At 43.7% G+C, this 19,228-nt stretch overlaps 1 protein-coding gene across 6 annotated transcripts in view; it reads left to right on the top strand.

Moving 5' to 3' along the window:
* Dscam (DS cell adhesion molecule) overlaps positions 1–19,228 on the top strand; it is a 583,662-nt gene that overhangs the window by 460,151 nt on the left and 104,283 nt on the right. For 4 of the 6 annotated variants that reach the window (XR_003951753.1, XM_006522886.3, NM_031174.4 and 1 more), the window contains 2 exons: positions 1,685–1,852; positions 13,435–13,505. Coding sequence is in view for 4 of the 6 variants with exons in the window: in XM_006522886.3 (XP_006522949.1) it covers positions 1,685–1,852; positions 13,435–13,505 (239 nt within the window). In the remaining 2 variants the exon portion in view is untranslated. The remainder of the gene's footprint in view (positions 1–1,684; positions 1,853–13,434; positions 13,506–19,228) is intronic. The other 2 variants (XR_003951754.1, XM_006522887.3) reach the window with 1 other exon arrangement.

Raw genomic sequence — 19,228 nt, 5'->3', positions numbered from 1 at the left:
GGAGGAGGAGGAAGAGGAGGAGGAGGAAGAAGAGGAGGAAGAGGGGGAGGAGGAAGAGGAGGAGGAGGAGGAGGAGGAGGAGACATTCATTTGCCTCCCCAGGCTCTCAGTCTCTTCCATAGCCCATATACATGCCTGCAGTGGAAATGGTTGTTTCTGTTGGTCCTTGCTCTTCCAGAAACTTTCATCTTATCTTAATAAGCCTTCAGCCAGCCCAGTGTATGCTTCCTCCCATGCTTCTTTGGTGTCCTGCAATGCTGGCGATTCCTCCCTTCATCAGAGCATCTTCATGAGGCCTGGCTTTCCCTCTGACAGGTTCCTTACCGGACATCATTTCACTGAAATAAAATTTCCCCTCATTCATCCTCAATCAAATCTCATAATTCAGTGTTTAGCCACATTCTCTCTCTGTCAGAGTACCCTACCTCAGTCTTCCCAACTCAAAAGACGCCTGTACTTTGCACTTTGATAGTGATGGTCTTTACACGTCCATAATGATGATCCATTGCTGCTATGTGTGATTTCCCAAGAAGCAAGAGCCTTACAAGCAGTCTGAAACCATGTGTTTCTGTTTCAAGTCTTGATTTACCTCGGGGCAAGGCAGCCCCCTTTTGCTTATCACTAGTGTGACAAAGGTGTTGGCATTGCCAGGATGCTGGTGTCTGTAGACATTCCCTTTGTACACTCACTTATATATCACATGTTTACTGTGCTCTTCCTCCTGCCAGGCACTGGGTGAACACTGGTAATGCACACTGGATGGCAAGTGTGACTTCTGCCACTCAAGAGCATTGGACATCACAAGAGAGGACTTGGGAGTGGGAGATAGCTATACATCCTCTCCACTCATGGTCTCAGGGTATCTTTTCTCCTACAACCCACACTTGCTAATGACTACCCAACCTCAGTCAACTGTCCAACTCTTCTGAAACTTGGATGACCTCATCATCTTCCACCAAAGCCCTAAAAATTCTTCTGCTCAAACTGCCACATATTCCATATCTCTTCACAATAGGCAGGCGCTGGCATTCAAAGTACCCGAGGTTGAAATAAGAATTCCTGCCACAAAAGAATCAGGATAAGATGAGTTTTAAGAATTAAGGTTGCTCAAGGTGTTCGCTTTGTCGGATTAGCACCAAGGTTGAACGGGCATATGCAGAATGATCTTAGTTTTATCACACTTGATTTGGGAAGAAAAGGTCAGGTATGGCTAAGAGTTTTGCTATGATTTTGTATCTTTTATATCTAGGGGCCGGCAGGGAAGCAATGTCTGAAGTATATGTAGCTTGTCACCATACACTGTAGAATAAGCTCTTATGTGTGTGTGTGTCTGAGGCTTCTGCAGAACTGGCTTCCACCTCTGTGTCTCCCATTCTGCTCTCCCCCCAGACATCCATTCTGTGTTTGTTCAAGGTTCCTCCTGTACTGAGCTCACCTCAGTCCTTTACCCATTGGCATGGGAAATAAGTATGTGACCCCATGTCCCCTCTGATGACCAGTTCAGACAAGAAGCTGGAAACATTGTATTGAGATTTCGCTTTGGGGGTATTTTTTTTCTTTCTTCTTTTCTTTTCTTTGTTTTTAGTTTTATTATTTTTATTTTACTCCTATTGTGAACTTTCAAAGGCAGAGGAAAAAAACTCACATCTCTATCTCTTCTTTTTTGAAAAACAAAACCCAAAAGACTCCTGGGATTCTGCTCAAAGAACCAAAGATGTTTCCCCTCAGCTGAACTCGGCCACCATCATTGATATCCACCCTTCCTCCACCTACAGCATCCGCATGTACGCCAAGAACCGGATTGGCAAGAGTGAGCCCAGCAACGAGATCACCATCACGGCGGATGAGGCAGGTAGGTGGCACCGGTTAGAGCCTGCCACCCAGAAGTTCACTCTTGTAACTCAGACACTTAGAATTAGACCTTTCCCCACTCCTGGTGAAGTTCTTTGATGTGGGCTTCCCACGGCCCCATGGCCTATAGAAATGCTCATAGCATCTTGGGCAGGTTTTGAGGTCATTGTTTGATACTCAGGTGGTCAAGGTTCTTAATACAGAAATATGAATGGAAAACATTAGGCTAACAATGCTAGAGGATTCAAAGGGTCGTGACATTGTACAATCCCTTGGTTCTGATGCACTGGACCCAAGTTGATGGGGAGACACTAAGTATCTTCCCAAGTCCCATGAGATTAAGTGTGGGAGAAAGAAGAATACTGAAATCAGAAACTCCAAGAGTGTGTCCGTGGGCAAGTGGAGAGGTTCTGGTTACTTAATGATGGATAACATCGCTGATTGTCCTTCACCATGATGAATTATTCCTTATTAAATGTTGAAAACTTTGAAGATACACATAAGCATTTTGAAACAGACAAAGCTACTCCTACTAACTATCCGTTCACCTAGAACTAACATAGGGCCATGTTGACAGAATCTTCTAGATCATTTCTGTGATCTGTTTCACCACTCATGCATATATTCATGTATGTTCACCAGTGTACATATCCACGTGTGTACAAAGAGACTACATGTTTACTTCATGACTGGATGCAATCAACTGGGTAGTGGAGGACTAAAAACCTAGGTGGTAGCCTTTAGATGCTGACGTGAGCCTGTCCCGTGGAAGAGCAAAGGAAATCAATATTTTGTAGCTTCTGTTACGGGGAAGCAAGGAGCCAATGTCTGGCTTGTTTCTTGGGGGGAGGGGGGAAGATTGACAAACACTCAAACCTTCCTCTGTTGGTTTTCCACCACCAATCAGAAATGTTCACAGGTTTGACCCAAGGTCAGAACATCATCTATCATCTTCCAGTGACTGTTACTCATCTAGAAGTTGGTGTCAACTTTCAGCTAGGTCACTATTGGCTTCCTCTACCCTATATATGCATAGTCATTGTGCTTGTATCTCTGAAATACTTTTCTGGGATTCATAGTAGCATTTCTTACCATATATTTAATGTGTCCCACACGGTTGGGCCTGCCAGTCCTACCACCATGAGCACCCTGACATCTTTCATCAGCCACTTTTTAAAGATTACTTTCCCATGTTAGATTCTAAGAGGTGTGATTTCTGAACCAGCCCAGCCACGTGGTCGTAAGTCTTTGTTATGTGGTCAGTTTTACTCTTGAGGAAATAAGTTTAAATGTGTGGGCAGTATGGTGTCCATTTCTCCCATCCACATACTAACTAGGTCTGACCCTGCTTAGCTTCCAAGATCAAACAAGATTGTGTGTGTTCACGGTAGTGCGGCCATAAGCCAGAGCCTGTTTCTCAGTACAGGAAGATAGATATTCAATCTTGAACATCGTTTTTAAGGGTGTGTGACAGGGTGCTGTATGTTTAATTCCTGGACTATCTCTTTGTGTATGATATGATTAGTGCATTTTCCTCCTCATGCACACATACCTAACCACTGGAAAACCAAATTCTGAGTTCTGGACATACTTTGATTTGGTCAGAAAAAAAAAAAAAAAAAAAGAAAAAAAAAAGAAAATGAGTGTGGACATATATTTCAGTAAAAAACAAAAACTCAAAAAAACAGAATTATTAAAATGTTAGCTTACCCCGTCCCTAACTTTCTGGAATTACAGTACACTGGCTACTCAGAGGATATGTTTTCCATATCATTCAACCGAAAATGTAGCCGTTGACTACATGCTCGGCTTCTTCCTGCCTCTCACCTCCCTGTCACTCACTCTTCCCAGCACCATCTCTTGAAGCTACTCCTGCTGATGGTCATTAAGAGCACTGATGCTGTTGTGTGCTGTGTCCTTTCCTCCTCACCTCTGCAGCAGCCTTCGGTTGCTATGGCAGCATCCCTGCCTGCAGCCAGGAGGCCAGGTGAACAGCTCTGGGTACTGGTCTGGAGGGCAGCTGCTCGGTCTCTGTGCAGACAGAAATGGAGTCTCTCTCCTTTAGCTGACCGACTAGGCTCTTGGCTGTTATCTGGGTGCTGGCTTGGGCAGCCCCGATTGGGATCTGGTTTGACGTTCAGATAAAGCAAGAAAGAGGATATACTAGTAAAAAGGCTTTATCTTGGGGCAGGATTTGCATGACTAAAATCAGAAAATCATTTTCCATGTGCGACTCATGGATGGAATACCACCAGCGTCACAAACCTGCGGTCTCTCCTTAGAACTGACTGTGATGTCTGCAGATGCCACAGCCACACAGCCATCTCCTACAGTGATTGATACCCAAAGGCATGTGTTTGTGGACCTTTCTGATGCTTTCCTGAAAATAAAGAGTTTGTCAAGCAATGAACATTGGCTGAATGCTCCTGGAAGCTATAGTCTTGTGGCTCCCTAGTGCTGGGCACCTAAAGCACCCATTATATCTGCTGAGAACACATTTGTGAGGTGCTTAGCCCTGGGTACCCACCCCTCTCAACTACTTTGAAGCTACTGGCAGCAACCCCCAGACACACTCTGACCTCTGACCTCTGGCCCTTTGCTGTGTATACTTCCTCCCCACTCTGCTAAACCTTCCAAACTTTGCCTCTTCTTCTCTCTGCTTTTCCTAGAAGAGCCAGGTCAGAGACATGGCTACCCTGTGAAGTTACTTATCTCATCCCTGTGTGGACTTCACATTCAAGTCTTGCTATTTCAGGTCAAGGAACTTGATGACAATAGCAGATAAGGTTTACTGTCACTTCTCCATGAACCCCAGTGTCCTGAGCTATGCCATGACTCCAGAACACCAGAAAGTATTTGCTATGCATGTCCCAGCTATGTGTGTTCCTAGTATGAAAGGAGAGTTCTTACTGTAGGGTGTGTGTGTATGTGTATGTGCTTGTCTGTGCCTGTGTATATGTGTGTGTGTGTGTGTGTATGTATGTGTCTGTGTATATGTGTGTGCATGTGTGTGTATCTCTGTGTGTGTGCCTGTGTGTGTGTGTGTGTGTGTCTGTGTGTTATGTGTACATGTGTGTGTATGTCTATGTGTGTGTGCATCTCTGTGTGTTTGTGTCTGTGTGTCTGTGTGTATGTACTGAATATACATTTTAACATGATATAACAGTATGGTTTGTGTGTGTAGTAAGAAAATACATGTAGTGTTAAATCCACACTGAAGACTATGAAGGGTGTTAGGTTCTGAATGCTGATATTTCCCCAAGTTCACCAAGTCCCCATCTCCTTTTAGTAAGAGGCAGGGTCATAAGGAGCTGAATAGGCCGTGAGGATTGTGTCATTATGAATAGAAGGAATCCCTTATACCAGGCCTGAGAGAGTTCACTGGCCCCTTCCACCTCATAAGGACACAGGGGAAAGGCAAAATACAATCTTCTGGTGCCTTCATATTGACATCTGAGATTCTAGAAACCAATTTCTATACAGATTGAAGTCCTGGTTCTTAGGAGATACTTAGCTGTGTGTTTTCTTATTAGGGTAGCTTGAAAAGACTGAAATGAGAGAGTCAGACAGAAAAGATAAAAGCGGCTAAGGACAAAGCAAGCAGGCTAAAAGAACAAGAGGCAAGATGGAGTGAGACCCTTCTACCCCATTTCTGACCTCCACCAAAGGAGTCATCTTCCCTGCTCCCTCCCATGTCTTGGGTCATAATCTACAGAGAGCTCCAGTAGGATCTTCTGAGTCCTTGTGCCTCTGAGTGAGGTGTCACTATTTCAAATCTGGACAGTTATCACCATCTATTCTAGCAACTGCTGTTGGTCCTCTGCACCTGACAGCTCTCAACTGGAGTCCAGTGCAAGGATCCCCTCTGATGGACCTGCTGTTTACAACAGTCCTTCCCTTCCTTGGTTGGAGCACAGTCAAACTTAACCAAGGAGGTCAAATTCCACCCATTAACCCAGTGAAAAGAATAATATGAGCTAAGCATATTGTGTTTGTATAAGAAATTACCAAATAATTTCTTTTAAAAAATTAAGAAGAGAAAAATGTAACAGATTGCATAGAAGCAAATTATCAGCCTTTGTGAAAAAGTTTGAAGACCTTGAACTTAACATTTGCACCCCGGGAAATTGATTTAAGATCCCTGCAGCATACATCACAAAGCTGCCTGAAGAAAGAATTGCTACCATTAGCACAGCGCTCCTTCCTAATGTTGGAAATATTATTGCTCTGAGCCTCAACTCCAGGGTATTTTTATGTGAAAGCGTCCACGTGAATAATCACACCACTTAAATGCACTTGACCTCGGAAAGCAAATATGTAGCAAAGATCACACCATTTAGCACACTCTTCTTGACTCCCCCGTATGCCCCCAAAATAAGTCAGAGTAAGTAGAAACGCTATCAGAGTTGACAAGATCAGCTCTTAATGGACCAGAAGTGCCGCTGACTTCCCAGGGCTCTGTGATAAGGATCAGACATGTCACACTGTGGCTGACCCTTGCCAGAGAGCCACTTCCCATCAGCTGCTGGACCCTGAGGTTGTATGACCCTGAGTGTCGGTGACTGAGTGTGTAGGGTGGCTGATCCCTTTATCATCTTCATTACGAATCCGGATGGCAATGTGGAAGTTCAATTATGCTGAGGCCCCTTGAATGTCACTGCGTTTTCACAGACAAGCACGAGATAGATGGTTTGGGTTTCAGAGAGGTCACCACAGAGCACTGGCTTCCCAGCAGATCTGCTCTGAAGATGGGCCAGCCATGCCCTGTATGTGACAGTGCCTTTAGCCACATCCTTTTTTGTTTTGTTTTGTTAATTATCATCCGGTTTACTTTTCCCTGGGGGAGAACCTTGGAAACTAATCCTGGAGAAATCACCAGCACTCTTGCTGTTCCTTATGCATGGGAGCATCATCCTGATGCTAACCTAGGATGCTCTGGAAACATTCTAGAATATTCTAGAGAGGTCTTTCCCCTTCTCCCTCACAACTTTCCACTCTCTGCCTAATTATCACCTCTATACATCCTGTCTCACCCTATTAGGATTCTCCCCCTTCCCCAATACTCTCTATAACGTAGCCTGATCAGTACCAGAATTTTCTGGTCTCTGCTTTTGGTTTACTCCCATCCCTCTCTCACATGCGCAGCAACAGTAGCCTGTGGTTATTCTTCCTTCATCTTATGCCCTAGAACAGTGTTTGGCACATGATAATGCTGAATAAATAGTCTAGATGAATGAATTCTTAATCCATCAGTAGCTTTACATGAGTTCACTCTCTATTTCGTGACAAAAAAATATGATTTTCATGTTTTCATTGAGCAGAGTCTTGACAACTTTCCCCACAAAAACAACTTGTTTTCACATACCCAGCCCCTACAGACAGACAGAAATCTGCATGTGAGATCATACAGTGGCTCCTGAGTCTTTTATTTGATCCTAACCTACTGTATAAAGTCTTTCATATATAAATACATATACATCATATACATATATGCATATACATATACATATATATTTCAGTTTGAACTGCTAGTCAGTTTCCCCTCTGTCACATATACAGGCATGACTGTGTATCATTATAAAATCAAGGGAACACAAATGAGGAAAAACACATGACATTTGTCTTTCTTGGACTGGCTTAATACACCTACAAAGGTTTTCTCTGTTGCTGTTTTCCTGCAAACAAAATAACTTTGTTTCTCTCTATGGCTAGAAAATATCCAACTGTCTCTAGGAAGCTAGGACATGGATACATTCTCTTTCTTCACTCCTGAGGTGATGGGCTCTGAGACTAGATACACCACTTAGCTACCGAGGACAGTGCTAAATGGTCACCAGTCCTCTTCTCCACATTGACCTGACTTGTAGTAGGTACTCATCAACTCCCAACCAGGAAGGCAGAGACAGACGTTTGTGAGGGAGACTCATCAGGAAGCTTATTCCCAGCTCAATCAACAAACTCTGGTTGTAGCTTGGCTATGGATACATTTCTGTGGGAGAAAGAATGTTTTGAGATCCTGGTACCTTGCTGCTCTTTAAGAGGCAATGGGCTGTCAAGAGAGGGAAGCTCATTGGACAGGGAATGGCCAGATCAGGAGGAACCCATGCAAGCCAGCCAGTGAGCAGAGAATGGCTGGGAGAAGAAAGAAATGCCAGTCAAGTGGATCTCTCCTTGATGTGTTTAGCCAAACAGAATGAGTGAACATTGTCTTGCTATGGACCTGGCAAAATGCTAGAGATTGTAAATGTTGTAAATGGTCTCTAATCCTCGCTGTTTTACAGATTAGCCTTTTTTTTTTTTTTTTTTTTTTTTTTTTTTACTTCTGTAGATGTGCAGAGATCATCAATTGTGGGAATTGATACTAATTATCAGTCTTTGCCTTCGGTCTCCACCTACTGTGGGGAAACTTCTATTCTAATGTGAGAAACACAAACAAACAAACAAACAAACAACCTTCTCAGGGATGGAGAAATGACTCAGCCATTAAGAGTGCTTGCAGCTCTTGGAAAGGACCCAAGTTTAGTTCCCAAAACCTATGTTGTGTGGATCACAACTGCCTGTAACTCCAGCTCCAAAGGATCAAACATTCTCTTCTGGACACTTGCACTCATGTGTATTTACCCACACATATGAGCATGTATACACAATGACACACACACACACACACACACACACACACACACACACACACAAAGTATATAGACATATAAAAATAAAACGTAAATATTTAAAAATTTTAAAACACTCCATGTTATATTATAACTTTGATTTTGGGGTGTGTAAACCAATTCTTAGTTATCAAATAACAATATGATTTTTAAATTTCTTGCAATAAGTAGGATAACTTGTGAGTTTCTGGGTCCATTTCAGTTTTAGGAATTCCCTCTGCCTTGACCTCATTTTACAGAAGTTGTCCATGGTGATATAAGAGCCTTTGGAAGCTCAGTAAGGTTTATATTAAACGAATCCTTTGTATGACTAAAGTGACTTTCTCATAATGTTTCAGAAACAACAGTTAGTTCTCTTTGTAACCTTCAAACAGAAGAGAGGAAGTGGAAACCCTATTAGAGTTGACAAGGTCAGCTCAAAGATGATTTTTCAAGAATGATTTTGATGAAGTCTAGAGAGATTATGGCTCAATCTCTTTTACAGAGGTCCAAAGCTTAGCTCACACCATTGATGCCAGGTTACTCAAGATGACCTGTAACTTCAGCCTCAGGGGGTTTGATGCCACTGGCCTCTGTAGGTACTGAATTTATGTGCACATACCCATAACAATGCACACGTATATATATGTAATTAAAAACAGTTTAAAAAATCTTTTTAAAAAAAGAACAATTTTAATGGGGAAGCCACATGCTTTTCTGTTGCTGATGTGAGAAGAAATCTATTCCACGGGTTGTTTGTTTGTTTGTTTGTTTGTTTTTTAAAATCAGGTCTGACAACAAGTTTCCTCATGAAGTATTTGATTTGCAAAAAATCAGAGACAAGGCTCTGACAGTAAAGTTCCAGTGACTGGATGCTGGGAAGTAACTTTGATGCTAGGAGAGTCTTTTTTACAAATAGGTTAGTAAACCCACAGGCCTCCGTGCCCCAGATATACCACTGAGCCTGGACCTGTTGAGGAGATGGAATGGGCTCTGGTCTCATAATTGCAAAGTGCTCTAACCCTTCCAGAAAAGGACTCCCTCTGGACTCAGCTCCTGAGAGACCTTAGGAGACCAAAAGCACAGAAGACTTGGATGCTAGGGTCTTGGATGCGTAGATATGTGCCTACATGGAAATAACAGCTATGGCTCCCAGGCAAGGGCAGATTTGACAGAGGGAAGTTAAAGCTGATTCGCAAAGACTCCATCTGAGCTGTCCAGAGCTTGTGAACTTTATTCTGCTGAGGCCCTGGACATGGGGAAGATGCACATGAACAGAAGAACATGAAGTAAATGGTAGAAGTACTCCATCCAGGGAGTGACCAGGACACGTGGGAGCTTCCGAATACTTGGAGCCATGTCTCAGTTTAGAGTCCAAGTCAAGGCCAGAATTAATGTTTGGTAACATAGCAGAAAGTGGGATAGGATTTGAGGCCAGGCTACAGCAGGGTGCCAGGCTAAGGGGTCCCTGATGCTGACAGAGACAGCAGAGGACAAACTGGTGGCAGAGCTCACGGAATGCCTGAACACTCCTGGGAACGAAACATGAGTTAGTTAGCAGGCCATGGGCTGAAGTTCCTCCTCCTCTGTGCAACATGGAAAAATCCCCACTGGCCCTTAGATTCTTAGCAGTAGAACACAGGGTGCACTGTTTTCTGGGGTTGACACCTGGCACTGCTGCAATTGTCCTTTGTCCCTCTCACAAGTCCTGTCCTATGGGACTCAGCTGTCCTTCTGTCCCCATTTTCTGGCAGCTCTCCACCTCCTGTCTTCTCACTGACTAGCAGCTTGGGCATCCATCTTTCTCATATCTCTCTTGTGTTATTTTATTAAACGGGGCTGCACAAGGCCATTTCCATGTAGTATGTTTTTAGTTCACCTACCCCACCCTCCTCTTAGCCTGACCCTCCCATTCATCCCCTCTGCTCTCCTAGACAGCTACATTTGTTTTCATGCTATCTATACAGATCCAGTTTCATTTTTCTATTTAAACTCTCTGACTGGCACATGAGAAAAACGTGCGATTATTGTCCTGAGATAGAACGTATTTGCTTAATGTGGTCAGCCTTCCTTGCTTTTTTTCTCTGAGGGGGTGAGTAGAATACCACCGAGTATCTAAGCCACAGTATCTCCATCCATCCCTCTAGTGATGGATGCCTAGGTTGGTTCCATAACATAGTTATCATGAATAGTGTTGTAGGGAACATGGATGGGAGGGGGGCTGGAGAGATGGCTCAGAGGTTAAGAAGACCGACTGCTCTTCCAGAGGTCCTGAGTTCAATTCCCAAGCAACACACAGTGGCTCACAACCATCTGTAATGGGGATCTGATGCCCTCTTCTGGTGTGTCTGAAGACAGATATAATGAACTCATACACATCAAACAAACAAACAAAACAAAACAAAAACAACAGAAAAACCATGGATGAACAAATGTCCCTGTGGCATGTTGACTTGGTGTCTGTTGGGTAAACATCTGGAAGCAGGTAGCTGGCCTGTGTGGTAGGGGTCTGCTTTTAGTTCAATGAGGATCCTTGAAACTGACTTCTGTAGCCTCTAGACTAGTTGACTTTTTGAGCAGCAGGTATAGTACTTCCTCTGTCCCCTGCCTATCCATATCCAGCCACTTTACCCCTCACTCACTGTCTCCTAAAATAATATAAAATAAATAATAACATAATAAAAGGAATAAAATTTATAAATTTTTAAATAAAATTAATAAAATAATAAAATAAAATAAAAAGAAGATAGTGTCCTAAAGAGCTATCTTCCTCAGCCTGTCCCCAGCCCAGGCGCGGAGGTCCCTGACTCAGAGCAGCAGAGCACACTCATTTGCATGGGCTACAGCCACTTCCTAAGCTCTTGCTGTGAGCCTGCAGTGTTCAGCCCTTTCTTTACTGCTTTGATTCCAATACTCAGTCTTCCTGTCATACAGAGTCAACCCTCAGAATCCCGAGGTCTGTATCTGCAGGTTCAAACTTCAGGTTAGAAAGAAAGTTTTAAAGATTGCATCTGAATTGTATACATATAGACTTTTCTTCTGGCATTATTCCATAAACAACACAGAATCACAACTCTTGGCAGGGCCTTTATGTTGTGTTAGGTGTCCTGAATCCCTGAAAAATGGTTTAAAGTACACATAAGCATGAGCGTAGGTTTTCTGCTGTTTTATAGATGACCCAACCGTTGTTGGTCTTTTTCTGTCTGTTTTGAGTAAAGAGACAATGATGTCTATACCTGCTTACTTACAACAGAAAAAAAAACAATCTACCTCTCTTATGTACAGCTGTCCTGCTCCAGGGCCGCTTCTGTCTTCAACCAGATGGTATTTCTTGAAGTTTACCCATGTTCTTTCTGGCTTAGCGTCCTCCCTCTTAAAAAATTATGATTACGAGACTATGCCGGGGCCTAGCAAACACAGAAGTGGATGCTCACAGTCAGCTAATGGATGGATCATAGGGCTCCCAATGGAGGAGCTAGAGAAAGTACCCAAGGAGCTAAAGGGATCTGCAACCCTATAGGTGGAACAACATTATGAACTAAGCAGTACCCCGGAGCTCTTGACTCTAGCTGCATATGTATCAAAAGATGGCCTAGTCGGCCATCACTGGAAAGAGAGGCCCATTGGACACACAAACTTTATATGCCCCAGTACAGGGGAACGCCAGGGCCAAAAAGTGGGAGTGGGTGGGTAGGGGATTGGGGGTGGGTGGGTATGGGGGACTTTTGGTATAGCATTGGAAATGTAAATGAGCTAAATACCTAATAAAAATGGAAAAAAAAAGAATTCAGAAGAAGAAAAAGAAGGAAAAATGTATTTGCTTCAAATAGTGGCTCCCTACTATGTATAAATGAATAACCCATTAATTGAAATAAATATTTGGCTGTTGTGAAATGTAAAAAAAAAATTATGATTACAGTATCATACTTATTTTTTGTTTATTGTTTTCACTGCATCCCTATGATATAAGTTTATCCTATGACAAAGAAAGGAAACTGAGTCACAGAGATGTTATATAACTTACATAAACCAGCACAGCCAATGGAGCCTAGCAGGAAAGCCACAAGCTCCACACTTGCCAGGACACCACAACACTAATCCCTTTGAGCAGAAGGAAACCGTCTTCCTCTGCACCAAGGCCTGCCTAGACCCAGCCTGTGAGCACTTTACCCTCTCTTCACCTCTGACCACTTTGTGATCAGCTCTTGCCTCCCTTGTGGCTTTTTCTTATCGGCACCCTGCTGTCTCCACTCTGGCAGAAATGGCTCTTTTGAGTCTCATCAATCTCTGCTAGCTCTGATTTAGAGAATGAAAACTGGGTTGGAAACCACTCCCCATATACTAACACATCCCAGGTATGAACTGCCCAACTCTAACTGGTGTAACTCTCACTACTACACAGCCACATAGGATAGAAATGGATCGTCACAAATGACAAGCTCGGCGTCATCTCCATGTGTGCCCTGAGCTCCTGCCTCATGAGAAAGAACCTTTAACTGTAAAGCATGTGGAACTAGAGTCACCATAGATACCTCCACAGAGGAGTCCTGCCTGAGCACCTTGAGGAATCCCAACTCCATTGCTTAAGTCTTCTAGAAGCAGAGAAGGATCCTCCCCTACAGCACAGAGTTCTTTAACGTGGTGTGTGTGTGTGTGCGTGTGTGTGTGTGTGTTTCCTAGTTTACCCCTTACTTCATCTAACTTGGGGCTATTAATCATATAGCCAAAGGCATACTGAGGAGGGGTACAAGGACAGGACCCTGGGGTTCATGTGCCCATGAGTGAATAAACAGAAAGCAAATACTATACACTGAATCTAATACTTTTGCCTGCTGCTCCTGAGGACAAACTTCCCTATGCCAGACATAGGGGCCAGTAGCTTGTGTCCTACTTTGTACCTGTATCTAACCTGCCTATGTGCTTTTGGTCCCTACAGCTCCTGATGGTCCACCTCAGGAAGTTCACTTGGAACCCACCTCATCTCAGAGTATCAGGGTTACCTGGAAGGTAAACTGAGCCAACCAACGCATGTGTCTTTAATACTTTTCTTAGTATGTAAGCATCGTTACTCTTATCATGATGCTAGGATACTAACATTTTATTTTTTTAAAAAAAACTTTCTTTTTCAAATTAGATTTATGGCACCTATATGTATATATGTGTGTAGACACATCTAATATGGCCATAGTTGCTAGATGACCAGAATTCATCCTGAGACCTATGTCCTTGGGTAGTTTTGCCATTGTGAAATTATCATGGAATATACTTATATGAACTAAGCTGGCTGTGATGCCTCTAACTACTCAAAGTCTTGGAAGAGTCATTACACATACACTTGGCCCATCATTGAAATACTGTTGCATGACATAAACATGTCTGATATCCATAATTTAAATTCCTACGTGGTTAATTGTCTATCTCAAAAGAATGAAATTGCTGTGTTTTACTTATTTTACCCTTAGAATTTGATCAAGGTCCTTAGGTTCAGTGTCATGCAGATAGTGAGTCTGATGCACCCTGACTGAGTGCTATGGCTTTATCACAGCAGAAAACCTCTAAGTGCTTCTTAGAAGTAAAGACAGTACTGTGTAGTTCTATGGTACACAATAGCAGGATAAAGAGAAACCTCAGTGTATTAGCTAGCTGCTACCCTCGAGAAAGCACCTGGGCTTCCTGACCATGGACATGAACCTTAGAAGCAGCTGCCTCCCAAGCAGTCTCTGACTGTGTCATAGATACAGTCTGGTTGCTGTTTAGCTTGGTGTGGGATGCCCTGACCCAGAGCAGAGCTTGCTTTATAGGTAAACTTTATCAATGAAGGAGGTGATAGTGTCACAGACCAGTGCTTTGAGTTGCCACTGTCCCACAGATATGCAAGTTCTGGCACTTACATGTGGGCGAGATACACTGGAAATTAGCCATTTGCTTGGAGATGTACTTGGCAATGGGCCAAATGCAGCTTTATCTAGGGAACTGTTATTGGATCTGTGCTTCTATGAAGATGTACTACTGCTTCTGGTCTGTATTTCTTTCAAAGCATAGTTTTCTCTTCCTGCCCATTTTCCCCCTCTCCTTGCCTCCCCTCTTCTTCCTTTCCCCTTTCTTCTCTTTCCTTTCTCTTCTTTCTCCTATTGACCGTCTCATGAAATGATGACCACATGTCTCAGAAGTAGGCTTCCACTGAGAGAGTACATACCACCTCAGGTATTAACATGGGTTAATGCGGGGAGGCCCTGTGTGTCAGCTTTTTCAGCCCTGGCCAATGAGCTGTATTTGCAGCGGGCAGCAGGACAGATTATATATCGTGGGAGTGTGACTGAGCCATCCTTAGTCTTTGTGACCAGCCCACTCCTGTGAGCACCACACACTGTACAATGCAAGTCTCTCAGCATGTCCTAACCCTGTACAGATCCCAGCCGTGCTACAGACAGAAGCTGGCTCAGTCTGCCATGAATAGAGGCTCTGATGTTTCAGCCAATTGTTTCATCATCTACTTGCATTTGGTTATTGGAAAGAGACAGATATTACTGTGGGCCTTAAGAGAGGATTTTTTGGGGGTGGTGGTGGGGGTCCTGTATGACAGATGTATCTATCTACAGAGCATGTACCTCTTACAGTTAAAATTGGAAACTTCTGGAGCCTTGAATTGTGCCCCATTGTAAAAAGCTGTACTCAAAGCCAGTGCATTAGAGCTAAATTTCTTTCTACAGCCAAAGGGATAAATGTGCTGTGGACTGAAGAGCTTTCCTAAGACCACTAGTTAGGTGCTGTGCGGGTGTACAGCCCTGCCCACAAGCATCCATTGCCTGGCTCTTGGGCAAACAGGCAGGCACACTGGTGATCAGCCCCACTGAGTGAGGTATAGCCACTGGAGACTCAGGCAGACTAGCTTAATGCTCCGCCTGACGATATAAAAGACTTTAAAGGGCATTACTGTTTCAGGCAAGCTGTGGACTGATCTAAAGGACATGCAGAGACAGTGTGTGCTATCAAACATGCCTCTCTGTGATAGAGTTCAGAACATGCATTTTTGTTTAAGGAGCCTACAGAAAAAGAAGGGAGAGGCGAGGAAAGATGGGAGACAGGGACAGCATAAGCCAAAAAGGAAGCCCCTGTGTTAGAGACAAGGCGTGGTTATGAGTGGAACAGTGGGAACCTAAGGTGAGGACTCGCTTACCATCATGGGACAGCTAGTCAGGACAGACAGATGTGTCCACTGTGAAGAGAAGAGAGAAGGGCTCTTGGGTCTGAGTGGGGAAAGCAGCCATTTTAGAGTTGACATCCTAAAAAAATAAGAATACCCTAAAGGGTTTTCAATGATGATAAAGCTAGGCATTAAGATTTTAAAGTATTGTCTCATAAGTAACCCCTCTGCTGGGTCTCTGTTATTAAAGCAAACTTTACCCTTTTTGCTTTAATTATTTCTTTTACCAAAGAAAGGGGTCAGATTTTAAATTTCTCAGGTCTAGTCAAGGCTGCCCATGACCTGAGAATATGACCAATTATGTTGACACTTGAGGCCTCCAATATCAGGCCCAACCACCCTACTTGGGCTAGGACCCTCGCTCCACAGCCATCCCCACCCTCAGAGATCCCAGGTGCCTTCCATCTGTGCTCTCCTTCACAGGTTACCAAGCCACCCCTCTGCCCAATGCTGGAGTCTCACATCTCCCACTGTACATGATTCTCAGAGAAGATGGGGAGGGGTGGTCCCCAACATGGAATTGTTCATGACATTTCCAACACACTTGCTGCACAACTCATCTCCTGTGTATCTGTCTCCTCTGTGGGTCTGTGGGCTCTTTAGAACCTTGTCTGTCAGTCACATCATATGGTGGATGAGTGAATAATTAAATCAAAGAGTAAGAGAGTGGGTGAGTGAGTGGCTGGTGAATGAGTGAGACCAAGGAGGTAGGAAGGGAGGGAGGGAGGGAAGGAGAGAGGGAGAGAGAGAGAGAGAGAGGGAGAGAGAGAGAGAGGGAGTAAGTGAATGAACTACATAGGGAGGGAATGAAGGAGGAAAGGGGGTAGTGGTCATGTGAATGGGCAGGCAGGCAATGGATGAATGGGAGACTCTAACACCTGCGAGGTGGAGTGAAGGCGCCTCCAGTGGTTGTCAACCTGAGGGTCATGATCCCCTGGGGTGTAGAATGACCCTTTCACAGGGGTCACATATCAGATATCTTCCATACCAGCTATCACATCACAATCCCCAAGAGTAATAAAATTAGTTATGTAGTAGCAACAAAAATAATCTTATGGTCGGAGGTCACCTCAATCATATTAAAGGGTTGCAGCATTAGGAAGGTTGAGAACCACTGGTCTAAGCCATGTATTCATAGCACAGGGGCCTTTGAGAAGCATCATGGGTTTCAGAGGCAGCCATGGAGAAGGCCCACACTGTTTAGATGCAAAGAGCAGACAGGAGCATATGAATGTCTGACTCATGCTTGGGTGGAGGTGCAGAGCGTAGAGCACGGTAGACACCAAGCTGAACACGTAGAACGCTTCCCACCGTAACTCACTGAAAGGTGGAAGGTCACGATCTGTAGTGCATTCTTGGGCACAGATGGCTGCAGGTCACAGCTGTGAGCCCACAGGGGAACATCCAAGAGCCAGTCCTGAAGTGCCGTGTAAGGCAGGATGGGTGTGCAGAATGGGTGGGGCTGCTGCACGTTCTATGTCAAAGCACAAAGCAATGGCTTGACACAGATCAGAGCAAAGTGTCCAACGAAAGGAGAAACAAATAGCAATTAAGTTTCTGTTTCCTGGCTCTGCTCTGGCTGCCAGAGGGGAGGGGTTTGCCTGCAGACTACAGGTTTGTTTCTGATTCAATATCAGAAAGAACATTAAAAATCTGAATAATGGCATTTATTTGGTAGAATATTTCAAAATCATACATTTTTTTCCACAGAAAATTCTGCCTTAATCTATTTCTTGAAGTGTCTTTCTTTCTGTCTTTCTGTGTATGTCTCTGAGACCAAGAGTCTCACCTCACTTTGTAGCCTAGGCAAACCTGACCTCATTATAAAGCCCAGGCTGATCTGAACTTTGCTATCCTCCTGCCTCAGTCCCCTGAGTGCTGAGATTAGCTATGGTGTGTGTGTGTGTGTGTGTGTGTGTGTGTGTGTGTGTGTGTGTGTGTGTGTGTATGTGATTGCTATAGCAACTCATAAAGAAAACATTCTAAAGTAGAATGTTTGAAATAATTACTCTAGATATCTCAGAAGATTGCAATTGAAAGCAGAAAGTATTTCAATTGTAAAATTTTGCTTCAAATGGGAAATCTTTATAGATTGCCTCCAAAATACCCACTTTTCATTCATTCATGCAGTTCTAGCATGCTGAGGGCAGTTGTAAGCCGATGGCTCACAGAGAAACCTTGAGGGTAATTCTACTATTTTCCTCTCCTCAGATCAGACACCACAGCAAGGATGCTATTTAATAAGCAGAATTTCTGCTTAGACTTCTAAATGATTTCCATGAAATACTGAAGTGGGGCGTCCAGAGGTCCCAGTGAATTTCTGTTATCAAAAGAAGATTTTCCACCAAACCCCATCCCCACTCTCCCCAGTGCCCTGTGCTGTGAGGTGCATTATATCTCAGGGATGAGCCGTCACACAGCGGAGACAGCTCTGCCTGATACTTAGAAGCAAACTGCAGCATTGCAGGTGACATCATAGTAAATGTTTAATAAACATCAGGCTGCCTCCTCCATCAACGCCCTTCTGACTAGGAAACTGTGACACACTGGAAAGTTGGCTTAGGCCATCCTGCCCTTGCTTCAGTGGGCACCAGGACAGCTGTGGTTAGGAGCTCTCTCCTGGCCCCATGATGACCACCCCCATACTGTCATGTTGGGCACTGAATACAGCCATTGTGAATGAAGAATAATCCTTACACTAGAAAGACTTGCCCAGAATCTGAAAGTTGATGGACTAGTGTCAGGCTAGGGACCCTCATGCAGGTAGTTCATGCCTACAAGCCATGACTAATATGAATTCCCTTTATTCTGCCTTCCAACCTCCTGGGGTAAATGTCACATGACACAGTGAAGCTAGAGAAAAACGTGTGTCCAGAGTTTACCTAGTAGCATTTTATTTCCAAATTATAAACCTAGGCCAACGTTCCTCTCTCCTACAAAAATTGAAATTAAAAATTTGCCTTGAAATACATTTTACTTAATGTTTTCAGCCATCCACTTAATCCTTAGGCTATGAAAGATTACAAATTTGCATTTGCTTTAATGAATTAATCCACTGGTTATGGTTGGGGATATGGGCACTTTATTAAAAATGCACATGTGTCTCACAGATATGTAAGGAACTGTCAGGACTTCTTGTATTAGCAGATCTAACATCTTCCCCTTCAACAAGTCAAGAAAAACAGGCTTCAAAGCCCTCCTCATTCCCATGGAGTAGAATGGACTTTTCTGGACCCTCAGGTGGACCAGGAAGTGCAGGTTCTATTGGGGGTTCAGCCCCCCCCCAGTCGGGAGGAAATTAGTATTTGTAATAGAAACCCATAGAGCCCTTACCACCACCCAGCTTTATATCAAAATGCTCAATACCTATCTTTTCTCATGAAAACCTTTGTTCTCCACAGAGAGATCCGGGTCACAGATTCACACTGCAGATAACGTGTGTATCTAAAACAGGAACCACCCCGCTTACTGCTCCATTTGGAATGTACTCTGTGCCTTAACACCTCCACCATCCTCAGGAAAGCTT

The sequence above is a fragment of the Mus musculus genome, chromosome 16, assembly GCF_000001635.26.
Source record: "Mus musculus strain C57BL/6J chromosome 16, GRCm38.p6 C57BL/6J".
NCBI classification, from domain to species: domain Eukaryota; kingdom Metazoa; phylum Chordata; class Mammalia; order Rodentia; family Muridae; genus Mus; species Mus musculus.
Note: the sequence above shows the minus strand (reverse complement) of the source record. Positions and strands in the feature narration are given on the sequence as shown.